The sequence below is a fragment of the Oncorhynchus keta genome, chromosome 34 (genome assembly GCF_023373465.1).
Source record: "Oncorhynchus keta strain PuntledgeMale-10-30-2019 chromosome 34, Oket_V2, whole genome shotgun sequence".
NCBI lineage: Eukaryota > Metazoa > Chordata > Actinopteri > Salmoniformes > Salmonidae > Oncorhynchus > Oncorhynchus keta.
In genome coordinates this window covers 44638908-44662752 of record NC_068454.1, presented here as the reverse complement: position 1 = coordinate 44662752, position 23845 = coordinate 44638908, and the positions used below count along the sequence as shown (strand labels likewise).

General features: G+C 40.5%; 1 protein-coding gene across 4 annotated transcripts in view; it reads left to right on the top strand.

The window, feature by feature from the left end:
* LOC118367192 (leucine-rich repeat flightless-interacting protein 2-like) overlaps positions 1 to 23845 on the top strand; it is a 73710-nt gene that overhangs the window by 35893 nt on the left and 13972 nt on the right. For all 4 annotated transcript variants that reach the window (XM_035750341.2, XM_035750339.2, XM_035750340.2 and 1 more), the window contains exons 4-5: positions 14743 to 14895; positions 20353 to 20523. In XM_035750341.2, the coding sequence (XP_035606234.1) occupies positions 14743 to 14895; positions 20353 to 20523 (324 nt within the window). The remainder of the gene's footprint in view (positions 1 to 14742; positions 14896 to 20352; positions 20524 to 23845) is intronic.

The window sequence follows — 23845 nt, the reverse complement described above, 5'->3', positions numbered from 1 at the left end:
AAAATTAAGTATACCAGGATCGGGCACCAATTATGCACCGGTAGTTTTTGCTCTTGGCGACGGCAAAATATCTTCACAGGAAGACCTACAGATTGTTCGGTTTGCTCATTTATTTACATGAACTCAAACCTTCCATCAGTTGAACTGCTGACGTGATAGTTACTAACCATGTGTTTTAATGTGTGTTTGGAAGATTGGATGGGTGTGCAGTGTTGGGTTCGTGTGTGTGTCAAACATTAGCATGGTGGACTAATTGTGTTCAGACATAATGGTGTGCTCAGTGGAGAAAGTTGGCACGGCTGTTGGCACGCCCCCCCCTCCCCCATTTTGGTCCAGTTGGTTTAATATTTCCAAATGTCAAACTAAAATGCCTACACAAAACAAGTCATTTCTTTATTGGAGAAAAATGATCAGGTTAAATCCATCTATGATTATCAAGAAGCATAATGTTCCGGGCGGCAGGGTAGCCTAGTGGTTAGAGGGTTGGACTAGTAACCAGAAGGTTGCAAGTTCAAATCCCCGAGCTGACAATGTACAAATCTGTTGTTCTGTCCCTGAACAAATAAATATTTGTGCGTCTCATACATCAGATTTACTTTCGCTTTGGTCTTCCAACAATATGCGTGAGGAAACAGCGCCTTAGCCGCTCTAACTGTGACGTGAATAGCCTATATTCCCAGTATAACCCCCGTCTCAACTAATCTGCATAGGATGCGCTCATAAATGTGCTGCTACCAACACAATGTTTGAGGTATCAAGTTATGGTACTGAGTGCATTTCATCAAATACTCACAGCCAGCCAATAATACTGCGCGCCTCTGAATATTTTCCTGTGTCCCTGCAGCGAACCGCACTACGGTAGGAATTGGATGTTGTTTTGTGCGCTCCCGAGTGCAGATGGAGTATTTCTCACCAGTCCAAACTAAGGGTGAAACGCACCAGAGTTTGGAAAATCCAAACCAATTTTTTGGGAAAGCCTTCTTTACATTCAATTCTTTACATCCAATGGTACACTTGTTTACATGGATATGCATCTTAATAAAACCTATTCGAAACAAGCCATTACACCTCGTTATTATCATGGCTTTTAATTATTATTATTATTCAGGTTATTACTTATATGAATCACCAAATTTAAGATATGCCAGGTTGGATAGGATCTGTCACATTTCCGTATATATGCCTACCTTGTCTGTTGGCTTTTGCATATATATTATTTTAATACAGATCCTATTTGACACACATAACCAGCCTAAGCTACTGAAAATAGGCATTTTTACTAGATTAAATCATGACATGAACGTTTTGATTTTTATTGAAGAGATGGAGTCCAGAAGGGTACTTTAGGAGACTTTCTGATTGGACATAAAGGCCTATGGAGAGAATCAGCAAACTCGCTGAGGCTATAAGATAATGAATTGACAAGGAAAGTATGAAGGGCACAGCTATGCTATAGTATGAAGATGAAATTGACAATCATTAAAATAGGAACTATTATAATTTTGAATGGGTGTTAAAAAAAACTTTGGATTTACTGTGTGAGGTGAAGAAAAAAAGACTTAAAAGAAAGCAGACACATGCTCATTGTTCACATGGAGCGGGTAAATGATAGTATGAAATAAACCAAAACTTGTTTATCACAAGTGTAACCGGTTGTGAACTCCACAAACGTTTCCACTCTGAGAATGAGAACTGTAAATTACTGTAATCGATACATACATTGTCAAAATGAATGTAACCAAATGACAGCGATAATGGTAAATTTCCTGTTTTACAAACGGAAGGCTACCACATGGGCATTCGTAAAAGTGCATTGTGGCCGACACTATATATCCTAGGATACTACCCTACTTTGTGAGGATAGGAGGGCAGCAATTTTGTCTGGCCTAGAACGGCATAGCGGCCAGGACCAGGCCTGATCAGCATTGATTAGTCTATATATATTAAGAAAGGATTTACATATCAAATTATACCATGCCAGGTTGGAGAGGACTGGCGCATTGTCCATTTTTGGGACATTAGCCCATTATAGGCTCAGAGCCAGAACAACCTTGTCAGCTGCTGTTGAATAATTAGATACATTTAACCTTTTTTTAAATACAATTTATTTATTTACTAGCAAGTGACGATTGTGCATTGTGTAAAGTCCACAACAAACTTCTTTTTTTCTGAAGTCCCATAGCGCTCTACACCCTGGCGCGTCTAGCTGATTAGCAGCTCGAGCATCAAATGATGGAAAGAGGAGGAGCTGTAGAAACTTTGGTTGACTAAGTTAGCAAAACCAATTGCTTATCATTAATAAACACTTCCACTATTGGGTCAAGTTTATCTACATGAAAATAAAGTTAATATAATCCTAAAATGAATGTAGGCTTATTTAAATGGTTTTGATGTTTTTATTTTATTTTCATGATTGTCTTTAACCATCAGTTATTCAATTAGTCACAGCCCTAATGAGTAGTTGCTACAGCGGACTAATGTCGTGGGAAGTTCAGTACTGAGACTTTGTCATTTCTTCAAACAATCTTTATTTAATATTGATTCATTATTGCAATAATGAACCCATCGACCCCACACTCTGAAGTGTGTTGCTGAGTGCTTAACTGATAATGAAAAAACATGTTATATAGGACCTAAAAATGCTTAGTCAGCCTGGTTCCAACCTTCCCATAAGCCACCTTGGCCCATCTCCTGGTTATCTGCACGGGATATTGTTTTACTTCCAACCCGGCTTAGTTTCACAGATGCCAGGAAGACGAGATAGAGGCATTGTTCTAAACTCTTCCAGGCTATGTCTATCTCGGGTCACACACACCACATCTTGTTTATGGAATGCCATCTTTTAGGTTTGTATCACCAAGTCATTGTCAGCTCAAGCTATCGCTAGCAGACTAACTGCAGATAGCTAGACTGGAGACCATCTCTTTACAGAAATACAGAATTAAACAGAACAGAAATGTCCAACTATTTGTTAAGTATTAATTCCTAACTATTAATATTAAACAAATCAGGTAAATGTGTACATTTTCTATCACACTACTCTGTTTGTCCCTGGTTAGTGTAATGGAGTAAATCGTCTGTTAAAGAGCTGGCTAGCCTGACTGCCAACCTTCTGTTCCAACACAAACACAGGTCGCCTCCCAAACGGCTCCCTATTCCCTTTTTTATAGTGCACTAGTTTGGACCAGGGTCCAGTGGGTATCATAAGTATTTGGATTTGTTCACATTTTATTGCGTTACAAAGTGGTATTGAAATGAATTTCATTGGGATTTCTTGTTGTGTCGATCTACACAAAATACTCTGTCAAAGTGGATTTTTTTTCTTCATTTGTATTATTAATGAAAAATAAAACACGAATGTTCAGGTAACTGCCAAAATAAAGGAAACGCCAACAGTGTTTTAATAGGGTGAGCCAGAACCACTTAAATGCACCTTGGCATGGATTCTACAAGTTTCAGGGACTCTATTGGAGGGATGCGACATCATTCTTCCATGAGAATTTCCATAATTTGGTGTTTTGTTGATGGTGGTGTAAAACGCCGACTCAGGCGCCGCTGCAGAATCTCCCATGTGTGTTCTATTGGGTTTTGATCTGGTGACTGAGCCGGCCATGGCATACATCGTTTCATGCTCATCAAACCATTCAGTGTCCACTTGTGCCCTATGTGGAAGCACCCGCTTTCAATGTACTTAGTCTTTCTCATTTACCCCAGTGTTTCCATTTTTTTGGCAGTTACCGATACCTTGATTAGATAAGTTCATTACATGTTAGAAACTCATTTGCCAGCACTTACACGTAAGTCTTAGAGCTTTGCACACTGGGATTTGTGCAATATTTGCTTATTGTTCTATTCAAATTATTATTATTTTGCTCAAGCTCTGTCAAGGTTTTGGGGATCATGGCTTAACCGCAATGTTAAAGTCTTGCCATAGATCTTCAAGAAAATGTAGGTCAAAACTGGCCACTCAGAAACATTCGCTGTCTTCTTGGTAAGTAACTCGTGTAGATTTGGCCTTGTGTTGTAGGTTAATGTCCTGCTGAAAGGTGAATTCCTGTCCTAGTGTGCTGGAAAGCAGACTGAAGCATGTTTTCCTCCAGGATTTTTCCATCCTGTTTTCTTTTTATCCTGGAAAAATTCCACCGGTCTTTGGCGACGTCAAGCATACCCATACAATGATGCAGCCACCACCATGGTTGAAAAAAAGGAGGTGACTCAGTGATGTGTTGCATTGGATTTGGAATATTTGTATTCTGTGTATTTTTATCTTTACTCAGATTTAGGTCATTATTGTGGAGTAATTACAATGTTGATTCATCCTCAGTTTTCTCCTTTCATGGCCATTGAACTCCAGCTGTTTCAAAATCGCCTGAGCAGTTTCCTTCATGTCAAGCACAACTATCTTTGTGGGGTGGTTTAATACATCATTCACAAGATAATTACAATTTTAAGAGATTCAATGATTTGTTATCTACCAATGACTGCCCTTCTTGTAGTTGAATCTGAGCTTGAAATCCAATACTTGACTGAGGGACCTTACATATGTAGTATGTATGGGGGTCAGAGGAAAGGGGTAGTCATTAAATTTTTTTTGTTTTTAAGCCACATTTCTCTCCTGAACTAATTTAGGCTTGCAGAAACAAAAGGTTTGAATACCATTGTAGTTATTAGATTTTTATAAATATTTAAAAAATATATATCTTATCACTTTTTAAATTATGAACAACAAGGAACAATCACAATTAAATCAGTTTCAATCCCACTTTGTCACGCAAAAAAAATGTGAGAAAAAAAATCCAAGGGTAGTGTGCATACTTATAATGCCCACTGTATAGGGAATAGTGCCATTTGGGATTCAGACACCGACGCAGCACTATTTTTAGCACGGTTGTCTGAATCTTCATAGAGAATTGTTTTATGGAGAGTAATCATGGAAAATATTGTACTGCTAAGGTTCTGGAGTAGAGTTGATATGTTGAGTGAGACATCATTCCATAAAGGGAAACGCAAGTTGTTAAAGCCAAAAAAAATGATGGGTCTAGGCCTAGTTGCATCAGTTTGGGATTTTCTCGGCTTTTGCTTGTTTGACCCAAATCATAAAGTAACACATGGCTAAGATCTTGATCAGTTGTTTGGTGATGATGGGAATCAATGAGGCGATTGCAAGGTTTCTGTCTCGCATCTTGCCTTTTTGCACATGTTTTTGTATTCTTTCTGTGACACCTGGTACAGTATTTCAGTAATTACTGTGTGTGTGGGGCATGGGTAGCTAACACCCCGATGGCTTTCCCGATGGGCGGAGAGAGAGAGCTCCTGACACACACCTTTACCCTCCTGTCCGAGCTTCCTCTCCTCCACCCTCCCCCTCTCCCACTCTCCCAGGGCTGCTCCTCCCTTTCCTGGGTGAAGGAAGAAAAAGTCCAACCAAGATAAAGAAAAAAGACAAACACAAAGTAAAGACGTAAGCCTCTGATCTTAATGAATAGCCCAAATATATATATATATATTTATTATTATTATTATTATTATTATTATTATTATTTGCGGTATTCTTGCTCATTTGCGTGGCTTCTGTCCCTTACAGAGCAACGGTTATGACAATGGGTGCTATACAGTGCTATTCAATGGGTACAGTGCTAGTAGTGCCTTTTAACCTGTAGTAACTGGCTAGCCTCCAGCAGGGTAAATGGATGGATGCCAATGGGTAAAAGTTGACTTCAGTTGGAACAAGTTAAATGGTCAGAAATGTGTGTTCAGTGCGCATGTTTTACAAGGGAATTTCAGGATAGTGAGTTTTCCATGACACCTAATTCCATACTGTTTGTTTCTGTATTCCTTATTTCATCAGTCCACTGTTTATAAGGTCATTATTGACCACATTGAACTATTCAAAGGCAGTTTCTTGACTGTTCCTTTTGTTCAATTTTGGATTCAGTGAGGGAAGTTTATGGTTATGATTTCGCAGATAGAAGGGTGCAATTTTACATGTGCTCGCTGTGCTGTAGTTAGGTGGCCTGTAGTTCATCAGGCTTTCTCCGTCTCTCCTCTTCACCCACTCTCAGAGCTCCAGACTCCAGTGATGAGCACAAGCAGGGTCTCTCACTACTCCAGATTAGACCTGCAGCTGGTGGGTTCCCTCTCCCTATTTCTTTCTTTTATAATTCTGGTAAAAGCCCTACTGCCTTAATTTATTCTGCCAATAAAGAACCATTTGAATTCAAAATATATTGATCTGAAGATGGTTAACTCTGCATCTTCCGCTTTCTAAGGAAATTGATTGTGGCTGAAATGTGGCCTGTTTCATAGCAATGTTGTAAAGTTGTAGACACCAGGGTTTAGTTCTCTCTCTCTCCCCCCTCACTCCTCCAGACTAGACCTGCGGCCGGTGGGTGTCGTAAATGACTGTGCATTAATACTTTTGGTGTTACCTACAGATGCTGGATCTCACTTCTGACCCCAATTATTGTATTGTGGATTATGTGCGTCTTACGTAATGCTCACTCCTTCCTCTTCTCTCTTTCTCAGCACGGCTTGTCCACTAACCGTCGAGTGATACCTGCAAGTCTGACTCCTCTCTCTCACTGTTTTTCTTCCAGTTAATCTGGGTGTTTTTTGTTCTTCACTCGTGTTTCTTTAGCATTCTCTTTAGAGTAGCCACCTTTAGCTTTGCATGGATATGTTTTCTTGTTCAGCATTTATGCCAAATGGATTTATGCCAGAAGCGTTTGACATGATTGACTTAGTATGACTCGGCATGGTTTCATTCATCATTATTAAAACTTTAGAAAGAAACTGTGAACTGTGTGTGAAGTTACGGCCACAGACATAATGCTAATGGAGTACAGCTCAGGATTTGAATTAATTATTTTATACAGTCATTTTTGCTCATCATTATCAAGGGTGTCAATAATTTCAGACTCCACTGACCTGGAGTCTACTGACCTTGTGATGTTGGCTAGGAGGATGTTTCCAACTACTTTTGTAGTATTGAATGGGATTGTCATTGGCCAGTTTTAACTTTTCAACAAAACGCATTTCAACGTAAGTTTCCTAGTCCTTTCGGTTTCCTCTCTTTTTTTGGTGTTGCTTTTTATCTTTCAATCCCTCTTTCTCTAATTGTAGGCATCCTATACTTCCTCTGAACTTAACAAATAACAAAAATGGTCTGTCCTCTCCTAGAAAACAGCTTTCTTCCTACAATGGCTACGAGGTCTGTTCACACACACTTCGAAGTTGTATGTAAAGACAACATTACCTCTTTCCTGAGGTGTGAACTCCCAGAACTGCTCCTAGATCGGTTTGTGCTGTTTTGCCAATATGTTTGGTGTGACCATGACCTTGGTACAGATCTGGGACCAGGCTATATGACATGGTCTTAATGTTACCCAGGCACTGACTACAATGTCTTTTGAATACATGGTGTGACATGTATTCTTACTCCCTCCCCACTGTACCAACATATTTAGTAATCTGGGCTACTCTGCCAGATCTACTACCAGTGCCATCACAGGGTTTGTGAAGGCATTCATTAATCTGACCTTTGACCCCACCCAATATGATACTGTACGGTGCATTCTGAAAGTATTCAGACCTTGAGTTTTTGCACATTTTGTTATGTCACAGCCTTATTCTAAAATGGATTGAATTGTTTGTTTTTTCCAACCTCATTAATCTACACACACTATCCCATAATGACAAAGTAAAAACAGGTTTTAAGAAATGTTTGCAATTACAGCCTCGTCATCTTCATATGACGCTATAAGCTTGGCACACCTGTATTTTGGGAGTTTCTCCCATTTTATTCTCTGAAGAGCCTCTCAAGCTCGGTCAGGTTGGATGGGGAGCGTAGCTGCACCGCTATTTTAAGGTCTCACCAGAGACATTCGATCAGGTCCGGGCTCTGGCTGGACCACTCAAGGACATTCAGCCACTCTTGTGTTGACTTGGCTGTGTGCTTAGGTTGTTGTCCTGTTGGAAGGTGAACCTTCGCCCCAGTCTGAGCTCCTGAGTGCTCTGGAGCAGGTTTTCATCAAGGTTCTCTCTGTACTTTGCTCTGTTCATCTTTCCCTCAATCCTGACTATTCTCCCAGTCTCTGACCCTGAAAAACATCCCCACAGCATGATGTTGCCTCTACCATGATTCACCGTAGGGATGGTGCCAGGTTTCATCCAGATGTGGCGCTTGGCATTCAGGCCAAAGAGTTCAATCCTGGTTCCATCAGACCAGAGTATTTTTTTTTTCTCATGGTCCAGGACTCCATTAGGTGCCTTTTGGGCTGTCGTGCCTTTTACTGATTGGCTTCCGTCTGGACACTCTACCATAAAGGCCTGATTGGTGGAGTGCTGCAGAGATGGTTGTCCTTCTGGAAGGTTCTTCCATCTCCTCCACAGAGGAACTCTGCAGCTCTGTCAAAGTGACCATCGGATTCTTGGTCACCTCCCTGACCAAGGCCCTTCTCCCCCTATTGCTCAGTTCTGTCGGGCGACCAGCTCTTGGAAGTCTTAGTAGTTCCAAACTTATTCCATTTTAAAAATGGAGGCCACTGTGTTCTTGGGGACCTTGAATGCTGCAGACACGTTTTGCACCTTTCCACAGATCTGTGCCTCAATACAATCATGTCTCGGCGCTCTACGGAAAATTCCTTTGACCTCGTGGCTTGGTTTTTGCTCTAACATGCCTGTCAACTATGGGACCTTAAATAGAGTCATCCTATACTTGTGTGCCTTTCCAAATCATGTCCAACTAATTGAATTTACCACAGGTGGACTCCAAGTTGTAGTAACATCTCAAGGATGATCAATGGAAACAGGATGCAACTGAGCTCAATATCGAGTCTCATAGCAAAGGGTCTGAGTACTTATGTTAATATATATATTTTTTTTTACATTTGCAAACATGTCTAAACCTGTTTTCGCTTTGTCATTATGGAGATTTTTTTTATTTAATCCATTTTAGAATAAGGCTGTAACGTAACAACATTTGGAAAAAAGTCAAGGGGTCTGAATGCACTGTATATGCCAGCTGTAACACACACTTTCCCTACAGTCAACTAAATACATTTTTTTCAACATGAGCTCTTAATAATAAGCCACTCTGGTAAACAAGACGTTCTGATCAAACTTACTGTATAGCAGCAATCACTTCACTTTTGGCTGTTCCTATTTTATTGGAGAAGTAAATGCACTGGAGAAAATCGGCTATGATTGTCAGTCATGTGGACTAGCAAGCATGATCTGAGAGCACTGCCTCGAAGAATGTAATGTTGTTTTGTGTGTGTTTGACATCCGATCCCACCCCTGCAGGGCTTTTTATATGAGGACAGTGCATAGTTGGTCTCGAAGGGTCATCGGCTCCAGTTCTCGTGTAGGACTCCCATTGTGTAACAGAATGTATGCCAAACAAAAACCATTGATTTCAAAGTTTAACAAGCCATACAACTGACTACCATTCACAATTTACACCTGAACATTTCACAGAATAACATGTAATGGAAGAAATGTGCAGATGCAAAGTTTGGTAACAGAAAACTCCTGTTTTTGTGTCCACGTTTTCCAAAAACTATCTTTTCCAAATTAAGATTCAACTATGTCTTCTGAAATAATGGGGTGTTACTGTGACACGACACATTGACAAAATTGAACTACAGTAAATGAATTGGATTTACACTAGTTAACGGAATTGCGGTAATGGAATTTCATCATGGGTCCCTGATCTGTACTACACAGAAATACATAATTATGGATATGAATGTCATTCTCTTCATGGTGATGTGTCATAAATAGGTACACAAAGGTAGAAATATGTAATATCCTACTTTGCATATTTGGGTATTATTCTACACACTAGCTATTTTAATAAAATAAAATCTGAACCAATCAGTCTGTTTCACTAGTTTGGACATCAAAATATAGTAGAGTACAGCTACAGAAGAGTAGAGTACATTTATAGTACTGAACTCTACTGTGCTGAACTGTACTCTTCTTTGATGTGCTATCCAAACTTGTGAACCCTACTGGGGTTTGTGACTACTATGATAGCAAATTCCATTCAGATTTAATCAGAAATTCCGTAACTGATTTTGGTAATGGAATTTCTAGTTTTAATCACTTAATTGACATCAGTAAACACATTAACTAATTGATAGGTCTATATTTACTTGTTACTTCTGTGAACTTTATCTTCTCTCTCATGAGGGAGAGAGGTTAGATATGTTGGTTTTTGGTAATGGATTCTCAAGGAAATGTTTCTTAAACTTACAGAAGGCAGAAAAAGTTATCCGTTAGTCAGGGCTGTGACAGTAATTGAATAACCGACGGTTATGGATGAACGCCGTCATGAACATAAAATTACTGTCAAAACCGTTTAAATAGGGTTATTTTTTGTTGTTTTTAGCTTGATCTTCATGTAGATAAACTTTACCTAATAGCTGGAGTGTTTTCTAATGATTATAAGCAATTGTTTTGCTTACTTAGTCTGTCTAAACCTTCTACAGCTCCTCCTCTTTCCAACTGTCTTTTGATGCACAAGCAGCTAATCTGCTAGATGTGCGGGGGTGCAGACCGCTATAGGCTATGGCACTATAGTAAAAACAAAATGTTGGTGTGGACTTTCTTTTACATAATACACGTTTTCATCGCTTGCTAGCAAATAAATAAATCTGTCTTTTAATGTTTGGATGAATCTGACTTCATTAATTATTCAACAGCCGTAGAGGAGGTTGTTCTGGCTCTGAGCCTAAAATGCGCTAATGTTGTCTCAAATGGACAATGCACCAATCCTCTCCAACCTGGCATGGTATAATTTGATACGGAAACTTTTCTTAATCTCTAGACTAATCAATGGTGATCAGGCTCGGTCCTGGCTGATATGCTGCCCTAAGCAAGACCAAAAACAATTCCGCCTTTCAATCCCTGCCACGTAGAATAGTAGCCTCGGCCAGGGAGTCTGAACATCAGACAGGATGGCATTGTCTCCCTCAATCTGTGCAATGGCTACTGCTATAGGTTTCAGGCTATAGGTTTCAGAATCCTCTTGATGGGGCTGTCCATATTGGCAGACTGTGATATGGCCAGATCTTGGGGAAACTCCTTCCCCCTCCAGGAGACTGTCAAACATGATGACAACATCACCCCAACAGGTGTTTCTGGGCAGATTCAATGTGGTGCTCTTATTCTTCTCATTTTGCTTGGTGAAGTCGATTGCTGCTATAACTTGATGACCCTTCACATACCTAACCTTTTCCTTGGCTCTCTTGTAGAGTGTATCCATTGTTTTCAGTGCCGTGATGTCCTTGAGGAGCAGATTCAATGCATGAGCAGCACAGCCAATGGGTGTGATGTGAGGGTAGGACTCCTCCACTTTAGACCAAGCAGCCTTCATGTTCGCAGTATTGTCGGTCACCAGATGCCTTGTGTGGTCCAAGGTCATTGACTGCCTTCAGCTCATCTGCAATGTAGAGACCAGTGTGTCTGTTGTCCTTGTGTCTGTGCCGGAAATGTACCTGAAAGTTTCCGGCCCTTTGCAGCCCTGCTAGCACGACACAGATGATTTCAAATAATCAACTCTTCAAGTTTAAATTATTTGAATGAACATCTAAATGGCACACACACACACACACACACACACACACAATCTGTCCCAATTTTCTCAAGACTTAAAAATCCTTCTTTAACCTGTCTCCGCCCCTTCATCTACACTGATTTTTAAAGTGGATTTAACAAGCAATATGAATAAGAGGTCATCGCTTTCACTTGGATTCACCTGGACAGTTTTTCATGGAGAGAGCAGGTGTTCTTAATGTTTTCTATACTCTGTGTGTGTCCATTCAGAAGGTTTCCTAAAGAAGCCTGTCTGGTCTCCATCTCTTTTAATAAGAATCAAACGCTCAGTCTTGTTAAGGGCCTATTTTCAGTAGCTTGGTCAACATTATTTCTCTCCTTACCATATCCTCTCTTTGAAGAACATATGCCAATGTCCATTGAATGACCGCAGCAGCAGGGTTTGTGACGTTATGCGTGTCACGTGTGTGTGTGTGTGTGCGTGTTCTTGTGTGCGTGCACATTGATGCTGGTGGGTGAGTGTGCCATCCCCAGCCTTCAGAGTACAGTAGTTATCGCGGCACCAGGTCCAGGGTGTCCTCTAAAGCCAGCTCAGTCTATGCCAGCCCCAGTGGTGAGCACCCCTCAGTCACACTGTCCAGCCATGGAACCTTATTAGAGTGACACGGCCATTGAACAAGCATAATCACAGACTGATGACTTTTATAGTGGACTAGTCGTATTGTCTTGAGTTAAAGTAAGCCTTCATAGTTGTACTTTGTTTTTTTTCAGTGAAGTTTTTTAAATTTATGGTGATATAAGACTTGAATGGTTTATGCATTTTCTGTCATTTTAAAATGTATATTGTTATTTGACCTTTATTTAACTAGGCAAGTCAGTTGAGAACAAATTCTTATTTTTAATGACTGCCTAGGAACAGTGGGTTAACTGCCTTGTTCAGAGGCAGAACGACAGATTTTTACCTTGTCAGCTCGGGGATTTGATCTTGCAACCTTTCAGTTACTAGTCCAATGCTCTATCCACATATCTCCTAAAGTCTTTGTCCATTGCAATTCAATGATGGGAAATAATGTGAAATATATCACTAGCCACTTTAAACAATGCTACCTAATATAATGTTACATACCCTACATTATTCATCTCATATGCATACGTATCTACTGTACTCTATATCATCGACTGCATCCTTATGTAATACATGTATCACTAGCCACTTTAACTATGCCACTTTGTTTACATACTCATCTCATATGTATATACTGTACTCGATACCATCTACTGTATCTTGCCTATGCTGCTCTGTACCATCACTCATTCATATATCTTTATGTACATATTCTTTATCCCCTTACACTGTGTATAAGACAGTAGTTTTGGAATTGTTAGTTAGATTACTTGTTGGTTATTACTGCATTGTCGGAACTAGAAGCACAAGCATTTCGCTACACTCGCATTAACATCAGCTAACCATGTGTATGTGACAAATAAAATTTGATTTGATTTGAATTATGTCTATGGCATTGACAATTTGGCTCCTGATTTGCTTGTTCTGTCCATAAGGAATTAATTGAGAATCGGAAGGTCAGTCATCAACCATAGTCGATTGCAGCCATATTTCACAATAACCACCATCTCAAAGGCCTTTGGGTAATTTGTTAGTGGTGATTGGCAAAGCATTACAAGGTTATGCTGCGTCATGCCAAAATAAATCTCAGCGATTGCCCTGTGCCTTTTGTGATTGGGTTTTGTTTGACACAACAGGGATATAAGTAGATAAATAGATAACTGGCATCTTTCAGATGGAGATTATAATTGTTACAGAGAAAGTGATGTCTGCAACCCAATTCAGCCTTCTGTTGTAACTCGTATTGTGTTGAGAGGTTGCCCAGAATAGCAACTTGTTTAAATTGTCAACTCAGGGCAAATATTCTATTAACCAGTGGCAAGAATATGAAGACTAGTTGATGTCTGGTACGCTGAGTCATCCTACCTTTTTACATATCATCCAACTTTAAATTATTTCTTTACAGGAATCCTTTTGCATGTGGGCTACTGTGTATACTGTCTGGGATGCTCATTACTCTATACAGCTGTAGGCTGATCCTTGTTCCGAGAGTCCATTTTACACATTCTCAGTTTAGCCATTTATTGTGTGTTCTGGTTGGAAAGAGGCCATATACATGTGTATTTGGCTATACACGGGTATTGGGCTATATAGAGAGCTCTGTGTTTATGTGCATGTGAGAGAAAGTGACCTCCCTGAAATATACCCTGTGGCATTCCGCCCTCTAGTGGGCCACTATTATGACTGCAGCTTCCTGCTCGGCCACCTGCAGTAGCCTGCCAGGAGGACCTGGGTCACATGACCATCCACAATTTATCCGATGTGAGTGGGGCGGCACTGCCTTCCCAGAGTCATGGCAGTATGGTCTCAACTCTCACAGAGAGACTGTCTGCTTTCGTGTGGAGTTGGAGGGTAGACCTAGAGAGAGTAACCACTGTCTGACCTGGATTGTATGGTCATTGGCAAGATGGGAAAGAGGAGACCTTAGAAAGTGCTTTTAGAACTAATGAGATGTCAACACTGGCACTAGTTAATAAAAACTATAAATTGCAATTTATATAGCGTAAAGTTGGATAGTGTGTTGATTAAACAAATTAGTGTTGTAGAATGGGATAAATGGGACTAACAACAATATGGTGTGTCGTGGACTAGAACTACTTTTGACTAAACTATTTGATGCTGATTTGATAGGCATGGGAAGTGAACAATATGACTAACATAGCATGTCTAATACTAAGGACAGTTTTGATATTCCATATGTAGTAATATGTCAGTTGTTGTGACAGATATGAACAATGCAAGCCACTGAAGTTCACAGACCAGTCTGACAATTAGGCATGCACTCTTAACTTACCCAGCAATTGTTGTTGCAACAGCATTTAAACTGCTTGTGGTTTATGATTGGATGTGAAGACTGCGGATTGTCCCCAAAGCTTTGGAGGGATAATGTGATTGGCCAAAGTGGAGAAAGGTAAAGATGTGATGGGGAAATTGAGTGCAATCTTGTGGCAGAAGAGTCAGTTTTTTTCCCCCCATTCCTTGTGAATCCATGGCACTTTGTCCCTTTTAAAGGCATGATGTGGTCCCGATTTATATCAGTATGTCCCCTTTGTTCCCAGGTGGAGGACAGAGATTTCCTGGAAAAGGGATCTCAATCTGCTTCCACCCTAACGGCAGCTACCCTCGCTTCACTCAGCGGGTCTTCCTCCCGGAGAGGAAGTGGCGAATTGTCGATGACTGGCGACACAGAGACCTCCATACTAGAGATCAAGGTAAGAAAGCCATGGGTGTTCTAGCACCTTCTCATGTCCACTCTTTAAGAGCCCATACCTGTACAACACACACTGCTCTGCAGAGGTTGTTCTCTACCTATCATTGTGCTCATCACTTCATCTATCAACCCTGTCGCAGCATGCTTCTGTCTCTTTCCTCACCCCTTCCATGCTCTTCACCCCAGGAGATTCATGAGCTGAAGGATCAGATCCAAGATGTGGAGTCTGATGTGGAACTGCCTCCTACTCAGTCCCAGATGCAAATATATGCATATTATTATTAGTAGTATTGGATAGAAAACACTGAAGTTTCTATGATGTCTGTTTGAATGATGTCTGTGAGTATAACATAACTCATATGGCAGGCAAAATCCTCAGGAAAAAATCCAAACTGGAAGTGGGAAATCTGAGGTTTGTATAGTTTTTGAACTCGCCCCTATCGAATAGACAGTGGGATATCGGTTATTTTGCACTTCCTAAGGCTTCCACTAGATGTCAACCATTTTTAGACCATTGTTTCAGGCTTCTCATGTGAAGGGGGGCTGGATGGGAGCAGTTTGACTAAGGGGTCTGCCTACAGCCTCATTCTCAGTCACATGCTTTCACTTGAGAGGTAGCTCTTGTTCCATTCCTTTTCTACAGACAATTGAATTCCCCGGGTTGGAACATTATTGAACTTTTATGATAAAAACATCCTAAAGATTGAATCTATACTTAGTTTGACAAGTTTCTTCGACCTGTAATGTAACTTTTTGAATGTTTTGTCCGAATGGACCAGATCGCGCTTTTGGATTTGTTTACCAAACGCCCTAACAAAAGAAGCTATTGGACATAAATGGACATTATCGAACAAAACAAGCATTTATTGTTGAACTGCGATTGCTGGGAGTGCAATCTGATGAAGATCATCAAATGTAAGTGAATATTTCTAATGCTATTTATGAATAATGTTGACTACCCAACATGGCAGATATTTCTCTGGCTGGTTTGGGCTCTGAGTGCCGTTCTCAGATTATGATTTTTCCGTAAAGTTTTTAAAAATCTGACACAGCGGTTGCATTAAGGAGAAGTGTATCTAAAGTTTAATGTATAATAGTTGTATTTTCATCATTTATTATGAGTATTTTTGTGAATTCATGTGGCTCTCTGCAATATCACTGCATGTTTTAGAACTACTGAACGTAACACACCAATGTAAAATACGATTTTTGGATATAAATATGAACTTTATCGAACAAAACATACATGTATTGTGTAATATGAAGTCTTATGAGTGTCATCTGATGAAGATCATCAAAGGTTAGTGATTCATTTTATCTCTTTGTGCTTTTTGTGACTCATCTCTTTGGCTGGAAAAATGGCTGGGTTTCTCTGAGTTGGTGGTGACCTAACATAATTGTTTGTGGAGCTTTCGCTGTAAAGCATTTTTGAAATCAGACACTGTCTGGATTATCAAGAATTGTATCTTTTAAAATGGTGCCTAATACTTGTTTGAGAAATTTGATTAATGAGATTTCTGTTGATTTTGTATTTGGCGCCCTGCAATTTCATTGGCTGGGAGGGAACCCCAGTCCTAGACAGGTTAATGAACGTTTTAGACTTATTTTCTTACCTATCCCATTTCAACTATAGATAGTTTTAGACTCCTACCTTGCTATTAAATGGTTTCCTGAGGCTGGGACCCCTCTAATTGTAATAGATGCTCTGTGATTTCTGTCTAGTGATGTTGAAAGTCCAGATCAGTAGGATATTTGGCAGCATAAAAACTTGCGACAAGTGCCAAATGTATAGTGTTCTTGTCAGGCTAGATGGCTTGCCTATCTTTTCCCATGTATTTTTCAGCTTCCTTTCAAATCAGTCAACAAGTTATGCCGTCCTGATATCAAATTCAATAACATTTAGCAGATGCTCTTATCCAGACTAAAATCAAATGTTATTAGTCACATGTCCTGAATACAACAGTTGTAGACCTTAGAGTGAAATGCTTACTTATGAGCCCCTAACCAACAGTGCAGTTTCAAAAAATATGGTTAATAAGAGAAGTAATTAAAGAGCAGCAGTAAAAAATAACGATGCATACACACACACACACACTCCCACAGGGGGGTGCCGGTACAGAGTCAATGTGCGGCGGCACCGGTTAGTTGAGGTAGTATGTAGGTAGAGTTAAAGTGAATATGCATAGATGACAACAGTGGGGGGGGGGGGGATTGCAGTCGTCAGTGAACAGGGAGTACAGGAGGGGTAGAGGTAGATGTTTTCAGAAGATGGGCAGGGACTCTGCTGTCCTAGCTTCAGGGGGAAGCTGTTTCAACCATTGGGGTACCAGTACAGAGAAGAGCTTGGGCTGAGTGGGAGCTGTGAGGGCCAAGAGGCCTGAGATAGTAGAATGGTGTGCTCAGGTTGGGGTATAGGGTTTGAGCATAGCCTGAAGTTAGGGAAGGGCAGTTCCATAGGTAAGCACCATGGTCTTGTTTTGGATGTGAGCTTCGACTGGAAGCCAGTGGAGTGTGCGGAGGAGCAGGGTGACAGAGAACTTGGGAAGGTTGAAAACCAGGCGGGCTGCAGCATTCTGGATAAGTTGCAGGTCTTTGATGGCACAAGCGGGGAGCCCAGCCAACAGTGAGTTGCAGTACTCCAGATGGGAGAAGACTAGTGTCAAGTGTCTTGCCTGCCTTGTGAGTTGGAAGGGATTGGGATGCAAGGAGGGGAAAGTGAGGTGCGGTGCAAGGAGGGGAAAGTGAGTGTTGGAAAGAAATTAAATCGAGTCAGACATCGGGAGGTTGAAGTCGCAAAGTACGAAGAGCGGTGAGCCGTCGTCAGGAAATGAGCTTATCAAGGTGTCAAGCTCATTGAGAAACTCTCCAAGGGCACCTGGTGGGCGATAGATGACAATAATGTTAAGCTTCAGTGGACAACTGACCGGGTGGAATTGAAATGAGGAGATGAACAGGTGAGAGAGGGGGAAAAATAATCTCTGCTTAAGAGAAATGAGTAGACCTGTGCCAACACCGTGACCAGATGCTCTCAGACTGAGAGAAAGCAACCTAATCAGATGAAGAAAGAGCCGTGTGTTTTCTGGGGTGATCCATGTCTCCATCAGACCAAAAACTCAAGGGGCTGAAGGCAGAGGTTAACTTGGCGTTCTTGACCGCAGATCGGCAGTTTCAAACGCTGCCAGAGATCTGGAATTCCACATGGGTTGTGCGCGCAGGGTACACTAAATTAGAAGGGTTGCAGCCAAGGGTGGGGAATGTCTATAAAGCCTTCAGGTAGAGGTTCGAACAGGTATAGAAAACACACACATAGTTGACAAAGCTACAAAAGAGCTAAATACAGAATCTGTAAATAACTAGGTAAGATACTCAAGTGAGAGAGTGGTGTAGAAGCCTTCCTCTTTCCTTCCTGAGATGAAGCTGGTTATATAAACTCAGAAAAGAGATTAAACCACTCCCCCTGCAATACAGCCACTGATTACCAAAACAAGTCACAAATTGCCCTGGCACATGATCCTAGTTGATGTGTCAACTATTTGCATATTATGAGCAGTCGGCAGTTCACACTACAAGTAGGGTACTGGGAAAACAGCCAGCACTTAAAGTAGTTGGCCCTAGCTAGAAAAAAGACAGTACTAGACAGAATTATACTTATCACTCATGGAGATATCAGGAGGAGTCTAGCTATAGTTTGAAGCACACCCAATAACCCCACTGGCATGCTATTGCTTGACAGCTATTGCTTGGGTCTAACATTTGCATAATTTCCCTGAATACGAATGATGTCCTTGGAATTCTTTCCATTCTCTATCACGTTTCTGACCTTTCCTCCCAGTTGAAACCACCCGAATGAGTACAGAGAATGGAAGTGGCAGCGCTTGATACAATACCCCTTTTTGGTTATTGGTGTGTTTTTTTATGGGGGTGTTTTTTTGTATATTCATTTTTTTGTGAGCGTTTGTTACTGTATGTCTGTCATGTTGTCCGTATGTGTGTTCCCATGTGCATACACTATCGTGTCTTTGCTATGCTGGATTAAGTGATATGACATGCTATTCTATAAAATATTTTCTCTGTTACCTGATTGAACTAATCATGTAATTAACTAGAAAGTCGGGGCACCACGAAATAATATTTATAGAGCTGTTATCTTCCAAATAAACTCTTAAAGACCTGGTCATATTTTACATCAATAGCAGTCAATTCTTAATCGTCACCTTATTCAGTCTCATCTGAAGTCGTAGAATTATTGTTTATCTTCACGAACCCTGGGTAACAAGTTGAATCAGCAATACAAAATGTGTTATTTATTTACTAAATACCTACACAATCACACAAAATTACACATACACAGGATGGGTCATACATTGATGACTAATTATGTCATAAAAGAAAACGTCCCTAGCTTACGGTACAGATATGATGGCTGGTTACACAAAGGGGGTTGGGTTTTGAATTAAAGGAATTTGGGTCTCTATCGGACTGCAATGCAGCTATCGTAAATACAGAATCTTATGCATACGTTGTAGTACCGTCGTTGTGGTAGGACAGATACTTTGTCCGTCCTTTCCTAGCCCACATTTACAGCTGCTGCTGGGTAGCCTAGTGGTTAGAGCATTGGACAAGTAAGGGAAGGTTGCAAGTTCAAATCCCTGAGCTGACAAGGTACAAATCTGTCGTTCTGCCCCTGAACAGGCAGTTAACCCACTGTTCCTAGGCTGTCATTGAAAATAAGAATTTGTTCTTAACTGACTTGCCTAGTTAAATAAAGGTTTAAAAAAATTAACTCAACGGCTAGGAGGTATCACTTCTTTAGTGAATAAGAGTTCAAAGTTCATACCAAGTTGCCATACTTTGAGCTCACGTTGAAGTTGGCTTAGTTCTGTAGTTTGATATTAGCCCTTTTAAGGTATGGACCGTAGTCCTCGGGAACACAAATGTTACATTTTCATAAAGGGCTTATGTAGTAGGGAGAGAAGGGCGTGTTTCATAGTTCACAACCAATGTCGGTTCACATGGGCGGGACCACTGAGTTGAGCCTAGTTCACTTATGAAAACCAATTCTCTCATTTAGAAGCTAAAATTACATTTCATCTGTTCACAAATAGTTTCCTATTTAACCATTTCAATTGCACAACAATTCCATGTGAATCTGAACTATAATGTGTAGACTTTCCAAGATAGTTTGTCATCCTATCATCCAGTAATAATGTCTCCGATGACAACTGATCTGGTTTCATATTCTTTAAGTAAAAACACGTATTTTCAACTGGTTGAATTACCGAAATATGGTTCTGTTCACCACCCTTTTGATGTTACCCGAACTCTGTTAAGAAAAGGCTTTCTAACAGTCCCTCTGTAGAGTAGAGAGAGAGGAAAGGGGAAAGGTATTTATGGGTGTCATCAACCTCACACAACAGGCCAACGTCATGACACCAACAGGCATTTCTCTTCCTTTTAGGATTCCCTTGTGGAGGTGGAGGAGAAGTACCGCAAGGCCATGGTGTCCAACGCCCAGCTGGACAATGAGAAGAACAACCTGATGTACCAGGTAGATAGGCTGAAGGACTCGCTCATGGAGCTGGAAGAGCTGCTGTCCGAGTCACGCCGCGAGTACGATGCAAAGACCAAGGTATGGGAGAGATGAGGAGGCAGAGAAAGGATATGGCCAGATCAAGAGAAATATACAATTACAGTAAGATGAAAGATGACTGGAAAGGAGGCCAAGTTAGTAGAGTAAGGGGTAGGCTATAGAAGAGGGCGATATTAGGTGAAAACTGGAACTGACATTAGCCAAGTGGTGCCTTTTGGAAACTATAGCTGCCTGTACCAATGCAGTAATGGAGGATTATATACATGAACAGTAAAGAAATCATTTCCTGGGTGTTTTTCTGGATCGAAAATGGGCTTAGGGGGTGTGGCAATGGGCATGGTCAGCGCGGCTGATGTTTAAAGAATATTTTAGCTGCCCCCATCTCGGTGTAGAGAAGTATTTATATTATTTGTAAAGCCACTAAAAATGTCCATGTAACTGAGTGAAATGTTGTTTTAAAGCAAATGAGAAAATGTTTCTGTTTTAAATGTCAATTATAGCTGTTTTTATCTCAATATCAAATCATTAACAATGAAGTACCTTAATGTGATTATTATTATTTTTTTATAAGTCATAAAGAAACAAAAATAGCTGCTTAGCAAAGAGCAATTTCTCCAAAAAAAAAATTCTAGGGGAAAACTGAAAAATAGCTGTTGGCATTTGGCAGAGAGGTTTGGATCTCTATTTCTTATGTTTATTGACTAATTTGCTGTATGTCGATGTCATCATGAAGGCCAAAACTTCCTCCCACTATAGCAGGCTGAAATTCTGTGGTCTTTTCAAACAGCTCTTACACTACAAGGGCATTTTTTCAGTGTGGAAATTGGCCCTTTTTTAAAGCACATTTTATGTGATTCTATACTGCCATGGTACAGAGAAATGTGTGAAGTTTTAAAGCTAATTTCCTGCAATTCTATGCATTTTGCCATGGCTTTGTTCTTTTGCTCAAACATATTAACAAAATCAATAATGCTAAATTCATTCGTTTTAGTCATTTTCAATTCTCTCCGACTGTCGAGCTGTTTATTTTGGTGATTTGTTAGTTCTCAAATATTATATTATTTAAGAATACTAGCGGCACCCAGTCCATACAGACAGTAAATCATTGGAAATTAATAATTTCATGTAATCACCCCCCTGCAAATTAAAAATGTGTTCATCTGTTGAGCTTTTTTACATATATATATTTATTATTTATATATATTGTTTATTTATATATATTGTTTATTTATATATAATTATTATTTATATATAATTATTATTTATATATTATTATTTATATTATTATTTATATATATTATTATTTATTTATATATATATATATATATAGCGGAGGAGCGGGGTGACGTGAGAGAACTTGGGAAGGTTGAACACCAGACGGGCTGCGGCGTTCTGGATGAGTTGTAGGGGTTTAATGGCACAGGCAGGGAGCCCAGCCAACAGCGAGTTGCAATAATCCAGACGGGAGATGACAAGTGCCTGGATTAGGACCTGCGCCGCTTCCTGTGTGAGGCAGGGTCGTACTCTGCGGATGTTGTAGAGCATGAACCTACAGGAACGGGCCACCGCCTTGATGTTAGTTGAGAACGACAGGGTGTTGTCCAGGATCACGCCAAGGTTCTTAGCGCTCTGGGAGGAGGACACAATGGAGTTGTCAACCGTGATGGCGAGATCATGGAACGGGCAGTCCTTCCCCGGGAGGAAGAGCAGCTCCGTCTTGCCGAGGTTCAGCTTGATGTGGTGATCCGTCATCCACACTGACATGTCTGCCAGACATGCAGAGATGCGATTCGCCACCTGGTCATCAGAAGGGGGAAAGGAGAAGATTGTGTGTCGTCTGCATAGCAATGATAGGAGAGACCATGTGAGGTTATGACAGAGCCAAGTGACTTGGTGTATAGCGAGAATAGGAGAGGGCCTAGAACAGAGCCCTGGGGGACACCAGTGGTGAGAGCGCGTGGTGAGGAGACAGATTCTCGCCACGCCACCTGGTAGGAGCGACCTGTCAGGTAGGACGCAATCCAAGCGTGGGCCGCGCCGGAGATGCCCAACTCGGAGAGGGTGGAGAGGAGGATCTGATGGTTCACAGTATCGAAGGCAGCCGATAGGTCTAGAAGGATGAGAGCAGAGGAGAGAGAGTTAGCTTTAGCAGTGCGGAGCGCCTCCGTATTATTATATTATATATATATTTATATTATATATATATTTATATTATTTATATTTATATATTTATATTTATTTATATTTATATATATATATTTATATATTTATTTATTTATATATTTATTTATTTATATATTTATATATTTATTTATATGTATATATAATATTTATATGTATTTATTTATATATATATATATATATAAATTATATATATATAAATTATATATAAATAAATAAATAAATATATATATATATATATGCTTTTATGGTAGTGGCCAGACGGAAGCCACTCATATCACATGAGGGCCCTCTTGGAGTTTGCCAAAAGACTCTGACCATGAGAAACAAGATTCTCTAGTCTGATGAAACCAAGATTGAACTCTTTGGCCTGAATGCTAAGTGTCACATCTGGAAGGAACCAGGAACTGCTCATCACCTGGCCAAATCCATCCCTACGGTGAAGCATGGTGGTGGTGGCAGCATCATGCTGTGGGGTTGTTTTTCAGCGGCAGGGACTGGGAGCCTAGTCAAGATCGAGGGGAAAGATGAACAGAGCACAGTAGAGGTCCTTGATTAAAACCTGCTCCGGAGCTCTCAGGACCTCAGACTGGGGTGAAAGTTCACCTTCCAACAGGACAATGACCCTAAGCACACAGCCAAGACAACGCAGGAATGGCTTCGGGTCAAGTCTCAATGTCCTTGAGTGGCCCAACCAGAGCCCAGACTTGAACCTGACCGAACATCTCTGGAGAGACCTGACAAGAGTTTGAGAGGATCTGCAGAGAAGAATGGGAGAAATTCCCCAAATGCAGGTTTGTTACGCTTGTAGTGTCATACCCAAGAAGTCTCAAGGCTGTAATCGCTGCCAAATGTGCTTTAGCAAAGTACTGAGTAAAGAGTGTGAATACTTATGTAAATGTGATATTTCCTTTTTTTTATACACACTCACACACTTGTATGTAGGTTGAAGGGAAAAAAGCAATTTAATCCATTTTAGAATACGGCTGTAACATTTTTAAAAAGGTGAAGGGATCTGAATACTTTCCGAATGCACTATATACACACAGATACACAAGTATGTGGACACCCCTTCAAATTAGGGGATTTGGCTGTTTCAGGTGTATAACATTGAGCACACAGACATACAGTCTCCATAGACAAACATTGACAGTAGAATGGCCTTACTGAAGAACTCAGT